At 46.1% G+C, this 20,303-nt stretch overlaps 1 protein-coding gene across 1 annotated transcript in view; it reads left to right on the top strand.

Annotated features, from left to right (window-relative positions):
* HUNK (hormonally up-regulated Neu-associated kinase) overlaps positions 1-20,303 on the top strand; it is a 113,569-nt gene that overhangs the window by 50,526 nt on the left and 42,740 nt on the right. The window contains exons 3-4 of the mRNA XM_022567894.2: positions 8,983-9,038; positions 14,782-14,917. Coding sequence (XP_022423602.2) covers positions 8,983-9,038; positions 14,782-14,917 — 192 coding nt within the window. The remainder of the gene's footprint in view (positions 1-8,982; positions 9,039-14,781; positions 14,918-20,303) is intronic.

Here is a 20,303-nt window from a genome sequence, read left to right as displayed (position 1 = left end):
CTATAAAGCAGATTTCCTTAGCTGGCAGAGAACTTCATTTAAAACTGGACCTGCCGTAGCTTCTGTGTCTTCTGCAACAGGGTTGTCGTTCACTTTTGCAAAGTTAGAATATGGTCTTAACTTCTTCATTACACCATTTGAGGATTGCCTGAGATGCTTTCAGTTTAAAATCTAATGAGGGTTTCTTTTCTTTTTTGCATTTTCTCTTCCGGGCTCACCCAGCAGGGTGCCCAAATCTGATGATTTTCCTATTGTACGAAGAGCGTTGACTCTTCACATCCATCATCAAGAATACTGATTCTGCCAAGAGGCTACTTTGAGATTCCTCTGTTCATTCAAAATAACAAAGTCCAATCAAACTGTACAGACAAAACATAGCTGGGTAACACAGTACCGCCATCCCCTAAGCAGGAAGAGACAAGCCATAGGGGCCCGAGGACAGGGAGAGAGACACAGACGATCAAAGTGAACGGGAGCCTGTGTGTCATCACGGCTGCTCCCAGAGCCGTGTCTTTATTCACTCATCAGTATTGGGGAAGGACCTTCTGCACTTGGGAGGACTATGGGGCAAGAGAGGGGACTCTTCTTTGTTCTTAGGGGACTGACAAGAAGCAAGCCCCTCCTGTACTGGTGGGGGATTTTAAGAAGCTGTTTTAACTTTTAAGTTTCCTTGGAGAGGGGAGAGAGGGCAAGGCAGACGAGAAGGGAGCGACTTCTGCTCATATCGGGGGCTGCTGGAGATACCAGGGCCTGAGCACATATCTGGAGGCGCTGGTTATATAGATCAGAGGTTTTTTGTTTAATTGAGTTTGAAAAAACGTGACAACTTTGTGGACTGGGTTGCACGGTGGTCGGCCATGTGGATTTTAAAGCCAGACCGCCTGCGTCCACGTGCGGGGTCTACCACTTAAAAGCTGCACTGTTGCTGGACTTCCCTGGTGGCGCAGTCGTTGAGAATCCACGTGCCAATGCAGGGGACACGGGTTTGAGCCCTGGTCCAGGAAGATCCCACATGCCACGGAGCAACTAAGCCCATGCGCCACAACTACTGAGCCTGTGCTCTAGAGCCTGCGTGCCACAACTACTGAAGCCCACGAGCCACAACTACTGAAGCCCGCGTGCCTAGAGCCCATGCTCCGCAACAAGAGAAGCCACCGCAATGAGAAACCCGCGCATCACAACGAAGAGCAGCCCCTGCTCGCCGCAACTAGAGAAAGCCCACACACAGCAACAAAGACCCAATGCAGCCAAAAATAATAAGTAAAATAAATAAATTTATGAGGAAAAAAAAAAGCTGCACTGGGCAAATCACTTAGGCTTTTTTGCCTCACTTTCCAGAGCTACGCAGCAGGTATTAGGGATTATCCCCTTCATGTTGCTGTTGTGCGGATTAAATGAGTCAGTTCATGTAAAGTGCTTAACACCGAGACCCTTAGGAAGTACTGAGCACGTGTTTGCCGTAACTACTCCTGAGTCCGCCTCATTCACTTTACCCACAGAGGCTGGGTTCCGTGTGCTCAAGGCCTCACAGCAGTTCTCTGTTTGTACTGCCCTTGCAATCTTTGGATGAATCGTATTCATCCTTCGGGTCCCAGCTAGGAAGCTCACGTCCTCCAGGATGCCCTCCAGGCTAGGACCCCTGGTCATAGATTCCCCGGCACCTTCTACTTTGATTTCCAAACACTTTTCACAAGATAACTGGCTTGTTTGCTATCTGTCTTCTGCATAGGCCACCATATAGCCCAGCGCCCAGCCCAGTACTCACACAGAGAGACTCTGTTGGATAAATGAAGGGAAACTGAACGGATACAGTTAGTGTCAGAGTTAGCACTGGGATGGAAGCTTTTGGTCACCCATTCATGTTCTTTCTGGAATATTCCATATTCTCCCTGGAATTTTAAGGGAGTTTCTTCATTGACTTCATACCAATTTGTTTATTTTTCAGATCACAATGTGTAGAATGGCATCTTTTTAGTGAATGACCAGCTCTTTCATTTTATAAACAGAATTTGTTTCCGGAGCATTGTAGGAACTCAATAAAGGTTTCATTTTGAATAAATAACTCAGGTACATGCTTAACAGATTGTTCTTATGTTTTACCAAATTGCCCATCTTGTAAATAAATCAAAGATTAAAAAATCATTTGGTTTTAATACAGTGCTTCTGAAGATAAAACCTAATCAAAAACGAAAACAAAAACAGAAACACCTCTTGTTCACGGCAAAATGCTTATTGCCTTGGGGAGTTATGTGCTTTTCTGGAATGCTTTAGTCTTAGCTTATGACTGAAATCCATCTTGTGGCCATCTCCACAGGTACAGTGTTCTCCCCCAGACCTAATCCTCTGTGGGTTTGGTCCAGGCTCCCCACCTCCTGCCCGGGCCCCTTCTCTCTGACCTTTCCTTCGAGGGCTCATGGCCCCCAGTACTGTTTGCTTATCACCAAGTGAACCACTTAAGTCTTTCCTGGAGTCTCCCCCTTCACTTTGTCTTAGAACCTTTAACTTCATATCCTCCCCTGGCCACACCAACCTCTCACCTCTTACCTATTAGTGGTTGCTCAGTTGAGAGTGGCCCATTTTCTCATTTCTGCCGTGAATGGCCCTGCCAGGTGGCCCTTCTCATGACGCCATTTTCCAAAGAAGAATCAGAAGCTCAGAGAGTTTAAGTAACTTGCCCAGGGCGGCTCAGCGGGTCAGTGAGAGAGACCCAGCCTCCAGAGCCTGTCTCCTTCCCTCCCCAGGCTGCCGTGTTGGACCAGGCCTTGCTCAGCCCCTCCACCCTGGGCCTTCACCAGCTCTTTCCCAGCTCCCCCATGTCTCCCTCTGTCCTCTTCTCCCTTCCCTGGAAGCCTGGCAGCCTCCATTTTATGCCCCTCAGTTCCTCACTTTCATCTTGGGTCTCAGCCCTGAGTGGCCCCTGGAGGCTCTCGAGTTTCCTGCCCCTCAGTTTAGGCCCGGAGTCTGTTAGAGGCCCGACCTTCCACCTTCACTGCATGGCCAGGTGAGGCCCAGGGGAGAAACTCTTCCTTCATTCCCATCCCAGTATTCTGGAAGCGTGTGTGTGCAGGTGCACACAGACACACGTACACACGAACACGTGTGCTCGCACACACGTGGGTGTGCGTGCAACACATATTCATACACATGCAGTCTCATACGAGTACCCATACACGGATGTGTGCTTTTCCCGTAAGCATGCACACACACATTCCCACTCGGGCCTCTGCTCTGCAGCGTCCTGGCGGTCCTGGCCCTCCCCTCCCCCATGGCGCCCCAGGACCCTGTGTTTGTTATGGCAACAAGGCCCTCCCCTCCACTCCTCAGTCTGGGAGGGCAGAGTTCCTTGTGGCCAGTCTCCAAATCTTAGAGATTATCATCTTTAAAGAAATGCAAGGAACCTCTGGGTGGGTGGGCAGGGGGAGGGGTGCTTGGTAGCCTGTGGGTGAACCTTTAATTATTAGCTGCGGCCTGTTCCAGCTTGTTCTTTTGAAATAACCTAGAACAAAGGGCTGGTGATTAGGGCTGTCCCCTTGGGCCTTCTCTCAATCTCTGGAAAGATGCCTACCCACCCCCACTCCCCACCCCCAAACACTGTAGGGAACAGGACCCAATGTTTGGTCTGCTGAGGGCCGCCATGATGAGTCCCACTGGGCATTTTTCCTGGAACTGCCCAGTTACTAGAGACGGGTCCAGAAGCATCTGAGCCTGCACTCTGGGCTTGGCTGCCTCATGCTTTGCCAAAGGCCACTTCACTGGCTACTCTCCTTTGTTCCTAAGACACACCATTGCCACTCCTGTCCCCCAGCACTGTCCTAGTCAGTGGATCCTCCACATGTGCCCCATCCTCTTTCTTGCTTGTCCTGACTCCTCTTGGAAGCCCCTTTGGCCAAGGAAAAGCTATTTCCTGTCCATCCAGGGACCATTTTCTTTCTTTCCCTTTGGCTTTCAGTTGCAAGCTCACACCACCTCAAGTTTGCCAGCCACAGAGAGGAACGTCTCACACTGCGGGACGGGAGGAAGAGCCCTCCACTTCTCTCTCGTCTCCACAAAGTGCTAAATCCGATCAAGGACCATAAATATGAAATTGAGCATTGCCCCATCATCAAGTGCAAACCGGTCAGCTGTCAGAACCTTCCTTCCCATCTGACAGATCTGACACTTAACACAGACAAATATTTTGCTTTCGGGATGGAGCTAAAAACCATGCTTTTCACATGGACCATGGGGGAGGTTTTCTGGATTATGGAGGCCTGCCAGTATGTGTGTGTGTGTGTGTGTGTGTGTGTGTGTGTGTTTCTGTGTATTATATATTTAAGGTACATTGTGATACACTAACACTAAAACCTTGTGAATAAGTTCATCCTTCTTTTATTACTCATGTAGTTATCTTTCAGTTTTTGGCCTTTGGGGTCATATGTTGAGTAGCTGGGCAGAGGGTCTGAGTGGCCCACTGTGCTGAATGGATTCATAATTAACTTCAGGTGGTAAGGATGCTCCACAGTGAACATCCTGAATGAGGTACTTGGTGGTAGCCATAGCATTCCTAGTACTGATCTCCTAGGAAGGGAGAAAATATCCAAGAGCTACTTAAAAAATTAATAGATTTTTTTTTTTTTTGCGGTACGCGGGCCTCTCACTGTTGCGGCCTCTCCCGTTGCGGAGCACAGGCTCTGGACGCGCAGGCTCAGCGGCCATGGCTCACGGGCCCAGCCGCTCCGCGGCATGTGGGATCTTCCCGGACCGGGGCACGAACCCGTGTCCCCTGCATCGGCAGTTGGACTCTCAACCACTGCGCCACCAGGGAAGCCCTAGATTTTATTTTTAAAAGCAGTTTTAGGTTTACAGAAAAATTGTGCAGAACTGCAGAGTTCCCACCTCCCTTCTACATTGTTTTCCCTATTATTAGTATCTTACGATAGTGTAGGACGTTGGTTACAACTGGTGAACCAATATTGATACCTTGTCATTAGCTAACAACCACAGTTTACATTAGGGTGCATTAGGGTACATAGTACATTAGGATACCCTTTGTGTTATACATTCTATGGGTTTTGACAAATGCATGATGTCATGTAGCCACCATTATAGTATACAGAATAATTTTACCACCCTGAAAAAATGTGTTCCACCTATTCATTCTAGCCCTCCTCCTGCAACCTCTGGCAACCAGTGATTTTTTTCACTGTCTATAGTTTTGTCTTTTCCAGAATTTGGAATCATACAGTATGTAGTATGTTCATACTACTTTCTTTCATTTAAAAACATGCATTTAGGGTTCCTCCATGACTTGATAACTCATTTCTTCTTACGGCTGAATAATATTCCATTGTCTGAGATGTCCCCCAATTTGTTTATCCATTCACTTACTGAAGGATATCTTGGTTGCTTCCAAGTTTTGACAGTTACGAATGAAGCTGCTGTAAACATTCGTGTCCATAAGTTTTCAACGCATTTGGGTAAATACCTAGGCTAAAACGACTTTTTAAAATATGATTTTAGACCCTTTTTTCCTAAAGAGTCAGAAGGAAAGTCTTCTTCTCCTCTTTCTATTTAAATTTCCAAAGACAAAGCAGGAGGTGGAAATAAAGCCAAAAGAGGTTGAATGTTCCCTTCATTTGGGTAGATTAAGTACATTGATCTGGGCAGATACTGAGGTAGCTACCTTTCCATTAACTAGTCATGGAGGCAGTTAGATTGGTTATCACTGAAGTCCTTTAGAAACCTTGACCAAAGGGTATGGGTAAACAAGCCATTAACCAGGTTTGTTCTGAGCATTTTTCCTAGGGGTTGGGGTGGGTGGCTATGGGATGCAATGGGTGAAAAGAAAAACTGATTTCATTTTTCTCATTTTGCCTAATAATTACATTTTAATGCTTTCTCCCCTGGTTTTATGACATTTTCCCGATTTTAAAAGTGGGCTTTTTTTTTTCTTCTACATTTTTCTCGTTTTAGCCTTCTATTTATATCATTCTTCTAATCACTGTGGTTGTTCTCTGGGCTTTTGTGGCCCCAGAATTATCCAGCTTAGTCTTATTACTCTTGACAATTGCATTCTTTTACCTCACCTCTTTAAGCTGTTTTTCTTTATAGTATTTGTTCTGAACCAAATTTCTCCTTTAATGCCTTAGTGTGGCTTCCATGCTTCCCAGGGAAAGAGGTTTAATTTTGCTGGAAACAAACTGTGGCTCTCCTTTAGATTAAAATAATGCTGCTGCTTTATAATCAGTTTTCACAGAATCACAGTTTGGGCTATTGCTGGCACACTGTTTTTCTGAGTCTGTGCAAGTGTCTGGGAATTACCGTATATGCCTGAATATAAGGGTGTTGTCTTCTGTCCCCATCCTCTTCAGGAAAGAGGAAGTGCCTTACAGAGTGCTTGCAAAGTCTCTGATAGTATGGGGGCACAATCTCAATTTCTTCATTTTCAACAACAAAGGACCAGTTAACCTTGACCTGACTCACTGAGGACTTTGGGAACTCTAGAAGTCACCTGAGGAAACCAACAGAAAGGGAGGCATTTTGCGTGGCTTTAATAATAACTTCTAAAGAGATGTGACTCACAATTGTGATAGTTTGTGAGACCACTCTAAAATCGATTCACTCAGCAGATAATTTATAGAGATTTTAAATGGGCTCTTGTTATTTAAATGACTTGGGATAATATTTCCGGCAAGCGCGTCACAGACAGATTCGAAAAGTGCTTTATCTCAAATATCCAATCAACTTAAAGATCATCTTACACTGGAAACAGCGGACGATGATTCTCCTGAATCACCCGAAGCAGGATTCATCCTGCCCCTGCCTGCCACAAGTTTGAATGAAATTGTGTCATAAAATGTGAGGGTGTGGGAACAATATTTCTACAATTAATTATGTTAAGATGATAGTATATGCTCTTAAATAGGAAGGTGCAGCTTCATAGGTCAACAGTATAAATAGTCATTTGATAATTTCATTGCATTTCTAAAATTTATATATTTGTGTTTTCCAAAAACCCTTCTGAGGGGCAGGGTCCTCCCACTGGGAAAGTGTGGAGGAACATCCTGTACTGGGGGTCACCCTGCATTTGGACATATGTGACATCTTTTAAAGCCTGGCACAGTTTTTCAAGTGTATCGTTTCATTTGAATTGAAGTGCAGGTATACAATTCTTCCCGTTGGTGGTGCATGTGGATTAGAGAGTATCGATTTACCTTCCCCAGCTGCCAGGTTCAACGCAATCTCCCTTATTCAAGTGTCCAGCCTTAAGGCTACCGGCCACCTTCCAATTTTGAAATCCACTGGTCACTGTTTAAAGCCCACCTTTTTCTGCACTTGACTCCTTAACTCTTCTCGTCTTGAAATGCTGCCCTTTTGTCGTCCTGTGCCAATACTTCCCCGACTCTTCCTTCCCAGCCAACTCTGAATGTCGGTGTTCCCACCAGCATGTCGTCCTTGGTCTTTTCACCTTCATTCTCTACCCTCTCCCTGGGCATCTCATGTCCTTTCCAGGCTCAGCTTCTACCCATACTGAGGTTGAAAATTGGTAGTCTGTAGGCTGGATCTTGCCTGCAAGGTTGGCCCACGCACTATGATTGTTATTGTTGTTTTAAATGTGAATTTGTTGCCAACATTTAAAAAACTGGGATCGAATCTAGATTTCTGGCTTCTCTTGGGAAGCAGGATGAGGTGGCAGTGCTGAGACCAAGCTGTGAGACACTGTCCCCGTTAAATGGGACACTTTTGCTCTCCTGGCTACCACGGTCCTAGCAACTGCTGCTCCCCTTGCCTCTGTACTTTGAAGAAGTGCTATCAGTTGCCATTTTTGTTTATCATGACCACACTATTCTAGTCCTAACAATAGAGATAAGAGGACAAAAATAATCCTATTGACCATGTCTCTATTCAGAAGTGGGAAAATAAAAGCTGGACCAAGAATGCTGTGTTTCAAAACAATGGAGGAAATCATTTTGTGTGTGTATAGAAGGGAAGACTGTTCCTACATATTTAATGTTCATGGTGTGTCTGAATTGACAGGCTACAACTTAAGAGGCTCATAGTCGTTGACATAGATGGTTTATACTTTTGCCCGTGTTTTTTCCTTCTGAAATCCCAAACGATCGCTTTGGTAATGTAGATTCATTGGTATTTGCTGAGTATGGAATGTGCAAAGGTACTGGGGCATAGTGGTAAGCAAGGCAGACATGTCTCCTGCCTTCAAGGGGCTTACAGTCAACTTGTACAGATACCACAGGCCCCCTACACTCAGCATGACCCTGGGCGCATTTCTCCCTCCCACCTTCTGAATCATCTCAGTGTCCATGATCAAAGTCACCCATCTGATTAGCAATCTTCATTCCATCTGCAAACTTAATTTCCTTTGGTCATGTAATGTTAACATATCCTTGGGCATAATACCAAGGATTAGGACCCTGACATCTTTGGGGTCTACTTTTCTACCCACCATAATAGCTGATTGCTAAATAGATTAATTTATTATCACTTGCCAATTTGTGGATTTGGCTCCAAGCATGGAGGTTGTAGGACCGATAATTATGTTAGCTTTCCATTTTTTTTTTAAAAAAAACTGTTTCCCTGAATCTTCCTTACCCTGGTGGGTTTTGCTCACCGTCTCACAAACATGTGGCCACATCTGTATTTCCCTGACTGTTCTAGCAGTGCCTGCCTTGAATGATGCTTCCACTGTCTCCCGGTCTTAATAACTTCCAAGTTTCAGCTTTGGTCCCATTTCTTTTGGAAGCTTATTTGTTCTGCCCTTCTTGCTCCCCATCTTATCTGAAATCCTTTAGCTTTTTCAGTCTGCAGCAATTACTTATATCATGTTTTATAAATATTTACTTATTGATTGTGTGAGTTTTGGCAGAAAGCCTTATGGGTTGGTTCAAAATGGCTCTAAAACAGTTTGTTTCCCTTCAGAAGCAAAATGTCATTCCACTATTTCAAGTGCTTATCTGAAATGTTGTATGGTTTTGTTTATTTCAGAGACTTGAAGATAGAAAACTTGCTGCTAGATGAAGACAATAATATCAAGCTGATTGGTATGACTTTTTTTTTAAAGCAAGATTATCCTTTAAGTGCTGTGTTATCAATTCTCAGTTATTTGTTTCTGACTTTGAAAATTATCATGATCTATCTCTAATCCCCAGACAATACTTCTAGTTCACCTCCTTTTACCTGCAACATTTAACAATGGTTTCGAAAAAGAAAATTAGTTTTAATAATTTAGACATAAAACATGTTCTTAGGATTCTTCAAACTTCTGCTTCTCTGTTAAGTCAGATGGAGCTGAACTTTTATAGGGGTTCTTCTTATCTGAATTCACGAGAACGCTTCTTAAAAATAGTGGAAAATAGTTTGGTTCAGAAATGCTGCCCTTAGCTTGGCCATGCCTTATTTTACTTTTCAGTGAATGTACAGGCACTGAAATAAGGGGGAATGTGACCTACCCTCTCATTTTAATATCTTTAGCCAAGCCCTGTAGTACACTGATGGTCGTGCAAAGAGAAATCCCCACAGAGGGATCCTTTAGAGGTCTGTCCCAATCAGAAGGAGGTTCCAGGATGGAGTGAATCATAATTGGTTCACAAGTCAGGGTCCAGAAGAAAATTCACTCCATGGCTTATTCTCTAGAATTTCTGCTTTTGTTTGCCTGTCTTGTTGCTCTTGGCAAAATCTCAGGGCATCATTTTTCCACCCAGATTTTAGCATCATCTTTTATTCCTTTCTTTCTTTTCCTACCTCAAGTGCAAGTAATTTCTTCCACCTCAATGGCTTGAAAAAACTTTATATTAGAAGAAAAGAGAAGGATCAATAGAACTTTGTGAATTTTTTTTTTTTTTTTTGGCGGTACGCGGGCCTCTCACTGTTGTGGCCTCTCCCGTTGCGGAGCACAGGCTCCAGACGCGCTCCGCGGCATGTGGGATCTTCCCGGACCGGGGCACGAACCCCTGTCCCCTGCATCTGCAGGCGGACTCTCAACCGCTGCGCCACCAGGGAAGCCCAAACTTTGTGAATTTTAACTTTTGTACCCAAGAAGGAAATTTTGTTTGTCAAATACTGAAAACCATCTCAAGACTTTCTAAAACATATCATTCAAGTGACCAATTATATTCTTTGGAAGTCCAGTTGGCTTCCAACCCAGTAACAGTCAAGAGGCTGCAAGGGACTCCAGACCCCTTGGCTGGGTGATTAGGCACCACTGACAGGTGTTGATAAATACACCCATTATTAGGAGATTAACAATTAAGAGGAAACCAGTTTTTTTTCCCCAAAGATTTTATAGGAGGTATTGTTAAAAGATTCCTGGATGATTCAAAGAATTTTTTTTTAAATCAGATTGTTTTACTACTGCATTTGAGTTGTCCTGAGGGCCAAATGCAGCAGCGCTAAACGAGGCAGACATTGAAATGCCTGCAGGATGTCTTTCTGGTCCTGGTTTCCAGGATCTGCGGCATTAAACAAAGGCATGCCCTGGTGAGGGACGGAGGAAAGGAGATTGTCTTTTAGGTTCCCTGGCAGGGTGACCTGGAACTTGTCTTTGGCAAGTGTGTAGGTGACAGTCACAGAGTTGCCCTAAAGCTGCAGAGATTGTAAGAGAACAGGTTGTGTGAAGGCTGGATGTTCATGACCGTACGAGTAAGAATAATTCACTTCCCCTGCGCACCGTCTATACTGAGGCTGGTAATTCCAGCAAAGAGCAGGCCACCCCGGCAGGGGGTCTCCCTACCCACCCAGCATCCCCTACACTGTTTCTTCCCTTCACTTTGCCTCCCTGTCTGCCCCTGTGCTTGCTTTCCCTTCTCTCTCTTCAAATGATAGCCCTAGACGACCATTTGTGAGAGTATACAGTGTTGAAAAGCACAGATCTTTTCGTTGCTGAGAAGATCCTCGAAGAACCAATCTCTGTCAACAGCAGATGCATTTAATAAGTAGCTCACAGATTGGCTGCATAATAAACCCTCTTAGAGGAGGCCTTTACAAATAAGATGAAGACAGGATGGACCTAAATTAGAGCCCACAGTTGCCTTGGGATGAGTGGTGGACCCTTTGGATACCAGGGACCATTTTACTCAGTCATCATCTCCCAGCTTGGCAACTGCTGGATTGGTACCCACGCAGGGATTTCAGCTCATCCAGACAAAATGGGCCATGTCAGAAACTGGAATTCCCAAAATTGCTGGAAAAGAGGCTCTGATAATTAGATGTCCCTTTGTTAGAACTTTTCACTTGGCGCCTACTTCTCTCATGATCAGCTAAAACCAAACTCCTAATGGAAGGAGACATTATGCCATCCCAGATGGCAGCTGGGAATTGCGTTTTGTTTAGCAGAATCTGTGTTTCCTCATTTTTTTCATAAAGAGGAGGCCGAAGGAGGGGAGGGAAGATGCTGGAGGCAAGGAAGTCCCAGTGTCTTGTGGGTTTTCTTGCCCCTGGGTTGGGCAATTTGGATCAAATGTCTCTACAACTGTCCTTTTGCAACTTGAAAGTCCTTTGAACCTTTTCTTCAAAGGAATTACCTAGTTGTTTATTCAAAGGTTGATTATAGCTATTACCATTTTCTCTTAATAGTTTCTCTTTGAAATAATCTGATTTAAATAAATTTACTTAAGCCATGTAAGCCATGTTTCAAGTTAACTAGAATTAGCTGGAATGAGATTTGATTTAATCAGGATCCTTCCCCCGCACCCCCTTTAAAAAAAAAAAAAAGCAGTTTGATGTTTTTAGTTTAGTATAATCTTAAAATGTATCAGCCACAACTTAAAACAGTTTTGCACTTCAGTTTTCCAAAACAGCGTTCATTTGGACGACGTCTTTTCAAATTCATTGTGTAGCTCCCAGAAAATTGAGTGATAATTGGCTTATGCGTTTACCAAATCTAATTGAGGCAGACCCGTGTGACATTACTGGGAGGCGAACTTCTCCCTAGTTTCACAATTCTAATTATAGGCATATGTGTAAAATTTTAATAATTACAGTTATGAATGTGAAACATATTAGTTATTTCTCTACAATATATTTTAAATTAAACCCTTTCGGCTAGGTCAACATAAGTCACTTAAAATGTAGATTTTATCTTCTCCATTCCCCAGATCCTCTTCTTATTTATCTTCTTGAAACTTAAGACAAGGCAAGACGCTGTGTGCACAGGCTTGCCTGGGAGCAAAGGGGGTGATCTGGTCTCTTATCTCCCCTCCCCTGCCCTCTTTTAAGATCAAGCACTTTGTTGTAGACCCCAAGTCAGGAGGTGAGGGAGTAATTGAAGGAGTTGTGGTATTTTTTTTTTTTTTTTTTTTTTTTTTTGCGGTACGCGGGCCTCTCACTGTTGTGGCCTCTCCTGTCGTGGAGCACAGGCTCCGGACGCGCAGGCTCAGTGGCCATGGCTCACGGGCCCAGCCGCTCCGCGGCATGTGGGATCTTCCCGGACCGGGGCACGAACCCACGTCCCCTAAATCGGCAGGCGGACTCTCAACCACTGCACAGTTAATGGAACCCCACGGAGATTCGAAAGGGAGGCTTTTAGTTTAGGGGCTCTTAGGAAATTGGGCCTCTAACACGACTGTTAAAGAAATTTTCCTTGAAATGTTGGCCCAGTTAATATGATGTGTATTCCATGGTGCTACCTCTCCATCTTACCATAGTGGGTGATCTTTACACATTGGTTGTTACCTTAAATTTCCTTTGGGAATTTTAAACGGCCATTCAGTTTAAAGCTCAATATGATTTTTCTACTTATGATGCCCCCACTTCTCCTACTTCAGTGATACTACAGGGTGGGACCTGAGAGCAGGGGCCCTCAGATCCTTTTGAACAGAGATCTCCTCCTAACCCAAGAGAGCCGTGGAGCCCCTGAAGGGCCTTTTTGGGCAGGTTATGTGCGGCCTGCTAGTGCAGGCTGGGCCGATGGGAAAAGAAATCGGGGCCTTTTGTCCCCCTATTTGTCAGGGTGGGAGTGGAAGAGTAGAGAGCAGAGGAAGAGAGGAGGAGGGAGATTAAGAGAAAGGAATAAAATCATATTTTCAAAAACTCCCCCAAACAAAAGAAGAGTCAAGTATGTGAACAGGCAGCGTCCTGGTTGGTTTCCTCACCCCAGTTTTGGTTCTGATTCTTCATTTGAATCTTGAGCTGAAGAGTTTTGGTGACCTTCAGAGCCTTGCTGTGTTTTCAGACCTCTGCTTGGATGGGGTTCTACTTATTTATTTTTAAAATTTTATTTATTTATTTTTGGCTGCTTTGGGTCTTCGTTGCTGCACGCGGGCTTTTTCAAGTTGCGGCGAGCAGGGGCTACTCTTCGTTGCCATGTGGGCCTCTCATCGTGGTGGCTTCTCTTGTTGCGGAGCACGGGCTCTAGGCACGCAGGCTTCAGTAGTTGTGGCTCGCGGGCTCTAGACTGCAGGCTCAGTGGTTGTGACGCATGGGCTTAGCTGCTCCGCAGCGTGTGGGATCTTCCTGGACCAGGGCTCGAACCCACGTGCCCGGCATTGGCAGGCGGATTCCTAACCATTGAGCCACCAGGGAAGTCCTGGGGTTCTGTTCAGAAACGCTCTTTCCTTATACGGCTTACACCAGCGACTGTGGGGAGAATTTTTGGTGGTGCGTCCTGATCTGTGGTGTGTGAGTAGCTTCGCGGACTCATAGCACTGACCCACCCTGTGTCTCTCCTTTCCTGAGCTTTTCCGCAGCTTTCACAAGAGCCATGGCTTTGCAGGTGGAGACGTGTTAGCCTCAAGGAGAAAACAGTCAACGAAATTAGATGTATATCTTGCCAGCTGAGGAAGTGCAAGGGTTTTGTTCCCGATGTGGAGCCTGTCTCTGACCACAGCCCCTTTCTGACTGAGCCCTGGGGGCTGAGCCTTCTGCTTGGGGACCAGAACCATAATATTTACATTGAAGTTCAAAGGAGGAGCCATGCTCTTAATTCTTCAATCAACGAAGACTGAGGAAAGATATCAGATGAGCACCTAACACTAACAGCCCTCTAATGACCTGTCAGTTACAGGATCTGTAAGATCAAAAGTAAACACAGCACAAAAGGCACAATGGACCCAGTATGGCTTTAGATGCACTGGGCACTTCTTTCTTCTTTCCCCCTGCCTTAATCATCCAGGAACAAAGCGATGCTAGGAGGTCATTTAGTCTAGTTCTCATTGCTATCTTTCTGGCGTTATTTTTCCGGCCAACACTCAGCGTTGTCTAAATTGTTGGGTGTATTTTTCCCCCCTCTTCAAATCACCATATGTTGCCTCATGCATTGGGAGCATTTTTAAGAGACTTGCATGAAATGAAAGCATTCAGCCAAAAAAGTCAACTCTATCTGGTGGGATCGCATGTCACCTGGGGTGACACCAACACCAGCCAGAGAAAATCAATCTTCCTTCGGCATTTTCCCACTTGGCCACTTGGAAGCCAGCAGGCTGACTCCAAGGACTTCTGCTCGTTTTCTCCTTCTGCCTTTAGTCCTAGAAAGCAAGCCTGTCTTTTTTTCTGGATGACTCATTTCCAAGATTTGATGAAAATATGTTTTGGTTCAACATACTTTTTAGCTCTCGCTGGATTTGACTGTGAGGCCTGATAGAAAATGTTTCCAGTTCAGCAAGGGAACTTTTGTCTTGAGACCCATATCCAGAGGTTACGGTTCACAGCTGCTGGGTTTCCTTTTGGATGTGAAATGATGTGTTAGCCCGAGAGACTGTTTCCTTTCCTGCTGCTTCCCCCAACCCTCCCCCCTTTTTCATTTCCATGGTTTTCTAATTCAGGGCTGGTTTTGTCCTCCCCTCTTTGCAGACTTTGGTTTGAGCAACTGTGCCGGGATCCTGGGCCACTCCGACCCGTTCAGCACACAGTGTGGTAGCCCCGCATACGCCGCGCCCGAACTCCTTGCCAGGAAGAAATACGGCCCCAAAATCGATGTCTGGTCCATGTGAGTTATTGAGCTTCTAAGACTGAATGCGCCCTCCTGCTGTCTCCGCTGTTCCCTTCTTGTGAAATAACCTTTGAGTATTTGATGAGCATGAATTATAATTATAGGCTCTGGGATATATATGCAGTGATTCTTTGGGGTCCTGATTTCCACCTCTGTTCTTTCTGTCTTTTCTCCACCAACTGCCCGAAAGGCCTTTATTAAAATTCATTAACGTGCCGGAAGGGAAGAAAACGGAGCCGTGCCCTCGCCGAGATCACGTTCTGGTTTCACGAGTCACTCGTATCCTTCCCCTGCTTGGAGTCTCCCAAACCTTTTCACCAGCATCAGCGTAAATCCCAGCCTTGCTGCCTGGCCCCAGACCTCATGGGTCTGCCCACGTCTCCTGCCTCTGCACCTATCACCCCACCCTCTGCTCACGGTTCTTCACACATGTCGGCTTCTGTTTTGTCTTCCCCACCTCTGGGCTTTGCACTCGCTATTTCTCTTCTTTTATTGAAGTAGAGTTGGCGTATAATATCGTATTAGTTTCGGGTGTACAACACAGTGGTTCGACATTTATGTATATTACAAACTGGTCACCACAATAGGTCTAGCAACCATCTGTCACTGTACAAAGTTATTGCCGTATTATTGACTATATTCCCTATGCTGTAGGTTACATCCCAGTAACTTATTTATTTTATAACCGGAAGTTTGTGCCTCTTAATCCCCTTCACCTATTTTGCTCAAGCCCCCCCCCCCCACACCCCGGCCAGCACTTGCTGTTGCTTTTGCCTGGAATGCCATTTCCCAGCTCTTTGAATGGCCCGTCCACTCCCACATTCCAGTGTTAGTCCAGTGTCACCACTGCAGAGTCCATCTCTTGTTGCGGGGATGCCTCAGCACCTGGCACAGAGCCTGGGCTGGAGAGGGTTGGAGGGAGGGAAGAAGGAAGGTAGGAAAGAAGGAAGGAAGGAAGTTAACTGTCCCCTTTGCTCCTCAGGACAACCTGTGATGCCGGCTCTTACCCTCTTTTACACAGACAGGAGGGCATCTCTGTGGTTAGTGTGGCCCAGAGCCACCCAGCCTGTAGGTGTGGGAGCTGCGCTTTGCACTCAGGGCTCTTCACGCCTCAGCCTGAGCTCCCGGTTCCTTCCCTCTCTCCAGAAGACGTGTGAAGGCTGCAGGTGGAGAGGGTGCCGTGTGCTGCTGACTTGCTGGGGGCCACTGGGGTAGGGGGGAGTGGCAGAAGGAAGCAGAGGCAGACGATACCTTCTCTTTGAGGTGCGCTGGGTGGTGTGACTGGCAATGCTAATCCCAGACTCTTTTTATACTGTGCCCAGACGGGCCTCAGAATCCTTCTCAACACAGCCCTCCAGGCAGCCAACACCAATGGATCAGAGTCAATACACAGGTGAAATCCATTCTTGGTGTCATAAGTGTCTGGTATGTAATCTGCCCTTAATAAGTATTTACTTATTAATGGGTGAATATGAAAGTTTGAGTCTATAATCATTCTCTCTCCTTAACAGTTAGGGTACATATTTAGGCTAAATGGAAAGCTTTCAGAGGGATGATTTGTGTACAAAAAAAAAAAAAAAATGTGGAGAATGGGGAGTCTGAAAGACCAGGGGTTCAGTGGTGTCATGTAACTGTGGTGACAGGCAGTGGGGTGGGCGACATAGTGATCAAAGGGAAAGAGAGGTTGGAGAAGAGGTGACAGTTTGCTCTTGAGGTCCTGCTCTAGAGGGGACTGGATAATACAGTGTCGTCCCTGGTTGTCATGGTGATGAAGCTCAGCCTGTGTGAGAGGGACCCTTTCTGGCCCATGACTAACAAAGCAGGCATCTCCGCAAAGTCTAGAACTGCTGGTAGAAGGAAGGAAGGAAGGAAGGAAGGCAGGAAGGAAGAAGCCAGTGGATTGTCAGAGCTGTAGGAGAGCGCCTGGCCTTATAACCAGCCTGGGGTCACTCGTCCCCTTGTGCTAACACTAAGATGGGGACAAATCATTTATCCTGTGTGGGGAAATACAAAGGAAAATGAAAAGCACAGGCTGCATCTGAGGGTCAGTATTAAGCTCAGACTTTGTTCCTACCTCTTCTTCCGAGTCCCTTGACGTGGGAAAGGAATCCACATTTAGTGACCACAGATGCTCCATTTCTTAGTTTTGGGGCCCCATGATTAAAATAAAGGGACTTGGGACTTCTCTGGGGGCACAGTGGTTGAGAATCTGCCTGCCAATGCAGGGGACACGGGTTCGAGCCCTGGTCCGGGAAGATCCCACATTCCGCGGAGCAACTAAGCCCGTGCACCACAACTGCTGAACCTGAGCTCTAGAGCCCGTGAGCCACAACTACTGAGCCCGCGCGCCACAACTACTGAAGCCCGCATGCCTACAGCCCATGTTCCGCAACAAGAGAAGCCACCACAATAAGAAACCTGTGCACCGCAGTGAAGAGTAGCCCATGCTCGCCGCAACTAGAGAAAGCCCGCGCACAGCAACGAAGACCCAACTCAACCAAAGATAAATAAATTAAAAAATAAATAAATAAAATAAAATAAAGGGACTTGGTCCATTGCCACCTGCTGTGTCGCCATCCATCCAGTGATTCTACCCAGAAGTAATGGTGGCCTCGGAGGAGGGCAGGTAAAGGGGAAGCTGCAGGAGGAATGGAGATGACCCGAGACCAGGATGCCCAGACTCTCGCCTCCCGCCTCCACCCTGGCTGCTGGCCTGGTGGGGCTGTGTCTGGGGCAGCTAGACACTTCTTTGCTAACCTCCACTTAATCGCATTTTTTTCCAGAAGATGATGTGCAGCTGAAAGTCTCCTGAAAGCTCTAATAGGTCCGTATTCTTAGTCATGATACCATCAAGTAATGTATGTGAAAGCCTTTGATAAACGGTTATAACTTTACAGACACTGGGCTTCAGCTGATCACGGCAAAGCTCTGGAGGCCCGTGTGGGATGTGGGCCTTGAGTCCTGCAGCCCCTTGAGTCCCTGTTCTGGTGCCCTGAGGTGGGGAGTTGAGGTGGAGTAAATTCTTACCCTTGCTCAGCTACAAAGGTTCATGTTTTATTCCTTCTTAGAAACAAGGTTTCCCCAGAGCTGTGTTAGCTGTGTTAGCTGACTCTCTGGAACATTCCCTAGGGGATGAGCCCACATGACCCACACCTAATTCACAGGGGTGGTATAAACTCGGCCCTTTTTAGAAGCTGTTGATAAAGCTTGAAAAACAAAAGGAAGCTATGTGAGCCCTATATTGGCTTACTAGAGATTTGTTCATTCGGCAGATATCTGTGGAGTCAGGCCCTGTGCCGAGTTCTGAGTGCACAATGGTCCGTCCTGCTCCTGTAATGATCACTGTTAACCCTCACATACCTCCCGCCGAGTGACAAGCAGCGTTCCAAGGGCTCTGCGAGTTTTAGCTCATCTCATCTGCCTCACAGCGCTTCAAGGGAATGCTTTGTTGTCCCACTTTACAGATGAGGACACTGAGGCATGAAGAGCTGAAGGCACTTGCCCAGATAACACACACAGCTGGTGTGCGATCAAGCCAAGATGGACTGAGGGGGTTTGACTCTGGAGTCTGCCTTTCATCGTCACCCTCTACTGTTTCTACGATGTTGTACTTCCTCTTGTAGGGTTTACAGACTAGTGGGGTAGACGGACAATTTTTTAAAAAGCTGTAAACTCAGTGCGGTAATGGCTGTGGAAGAAGTGGGCGGGATGCAGGGAACAAGGATGGGGGTGGCCTCTTGAGAAGACCTCAAAGCCAAATCCTAAGTATGAGGAGAATCAGCTATGGGAAGAAGAAGGTGTGGGAGAAGGCTGTAGGCAGACAGAACAGGATGTGTGAAGGCTGTAGAGTGGGAAGGGGTGGGAAGGGGTTTGAATTTTGCCCTAAAGGTAGTGAGAGACTATTGGACAATTATAAGCAGGTGGGTAACAAAAAGTTATGGATTGAATTGTGTCCCTCCAGAAAAAGGTACGTTGGAGTCCTAAGCCCCAGGACCTCAGAATATGACCTTACTTAGAGATTGGGTCTTTAATGAGCTAAATGAGGTCATTAGGATGGGCTGTAGTCCAATATGATTGTGTCCTCACATAAAGGGGAAATTTGGACACAGAGAGAAGACTATGTGACAATGAAAGCAGGGATCAGGGTGATGCATCTAGAAGCCAAGGAACCCCAGATGGCCAGCAGACCACCAGAGGCTCAGGGAGCAGCAAGGAACAGATGCTCATTCACTGCCCTCAGGAGACACCAACACTGCCAACACCTTCATCACAGACTCTGCGCCTCCAGAATTGTGAGATTTCCTTTGTTTAAGCTCTGCAATCTCAGGAAAGGTGAAAGGTGAGTAAAAACTCACCACTCCAGATCCCAAGAGCCGTTCTCCTTCCCGGTGAATCAAGTGCGCTAATTGACAAGTGAAATGGACTAGCTGAAGTCTTGGTCACCCCTCACAGCCCCCCAGCAGAGGTCACCAAAAGGCCAGACCATATACCGAAGTCTCAGTCCTTACTGTTCCCCATACATTATTGGCTGCATGAAAACCAGAAACAAAAGAAAACCACCAACATGTAGAATTTCATTCACATAATGATGGGAGAGTCCCTGGAGCAAGAGAGGACAAGCCTTGGTGCAGAAGCACTTTTCAAGAGGGCTCTGTGTCACCTTTTCTCATGTCTCTTTGGGCAAAGTAAAGTGCATGGCCAAGCCCAGAGTCAAGAGGAGAGATAGATTCCACCCCCTGATGGGGGAGTAGCAAGGAATTTGTGGCCTTTGTCTTTTTTTGTTTGTTTGTTTTGCAATTGAACATACTTATCTACTCCTATGGACAAGTGTGTTCCCCCCCAAATTCATATTTTGTAGCCGTAACCCCCAGTGTGATGGTATTTGGAAGTGGAACCTTTGGCAGGTCATGAGGGTGGAGCCTTCATGATGGCATTGGTGTTCTTTTAAGAAGAACTTGCTCACTCCCTGACATGTGAGGACATGGGGAGAAGGTGGCTGTCTACAAGCCAGGAAAAGAGACCTCCCCAGAACCTGGCCACGTTGGCACCCTGATCCAGACTTCCAGCCTCCAGAACTGTGAGAAAATAAATTTCTGGTGGTTAAACTACCCTGTCGGTGGTATTTTGTTATGGCAGCCCAAGCTGACCAAGATACCTGCTTATAGGTGACCTAGAAGTCTCACCTGAAAACAAATAGAGCATGTCAGGAGGCACGGTGCTGAGAACAAATGAGGATGCCCAGCTGGGTTAAATTTAAGAAGGCATCAGAGGAGCCTTTAATCTGCTCCTGAGGGATGACGTGTAGTTTGCCAGATGGAGAAAAGGAGGGGAAACTTTCCAGGCAGAGGGAACAGCCTATGCAAAGGCGGGAAGTTGTGAAAAG

The sequence above is a fragment of the Delphinapterus leucas genome, chromosome 4 (assembly GCF_059928025.1).
Source record: "Delphinapterus leucas isolate spDelLeu-1000000601 "Yukka" chromosome 4, BTC_Dleu_Yukka2, whole genome shotgun sequence".
NCBI classification, from domain to species: Eukaryota; Metazoa; Chordata; class Mammalia; order Artiodactyla; family Monodontidae; genus Delphinapterus; species Delphinapterus leucas.
Note: the sequence above shows the minus strand (reverse complement) of the source record. Positions and strands in the feature narration are given on the sequence as shown.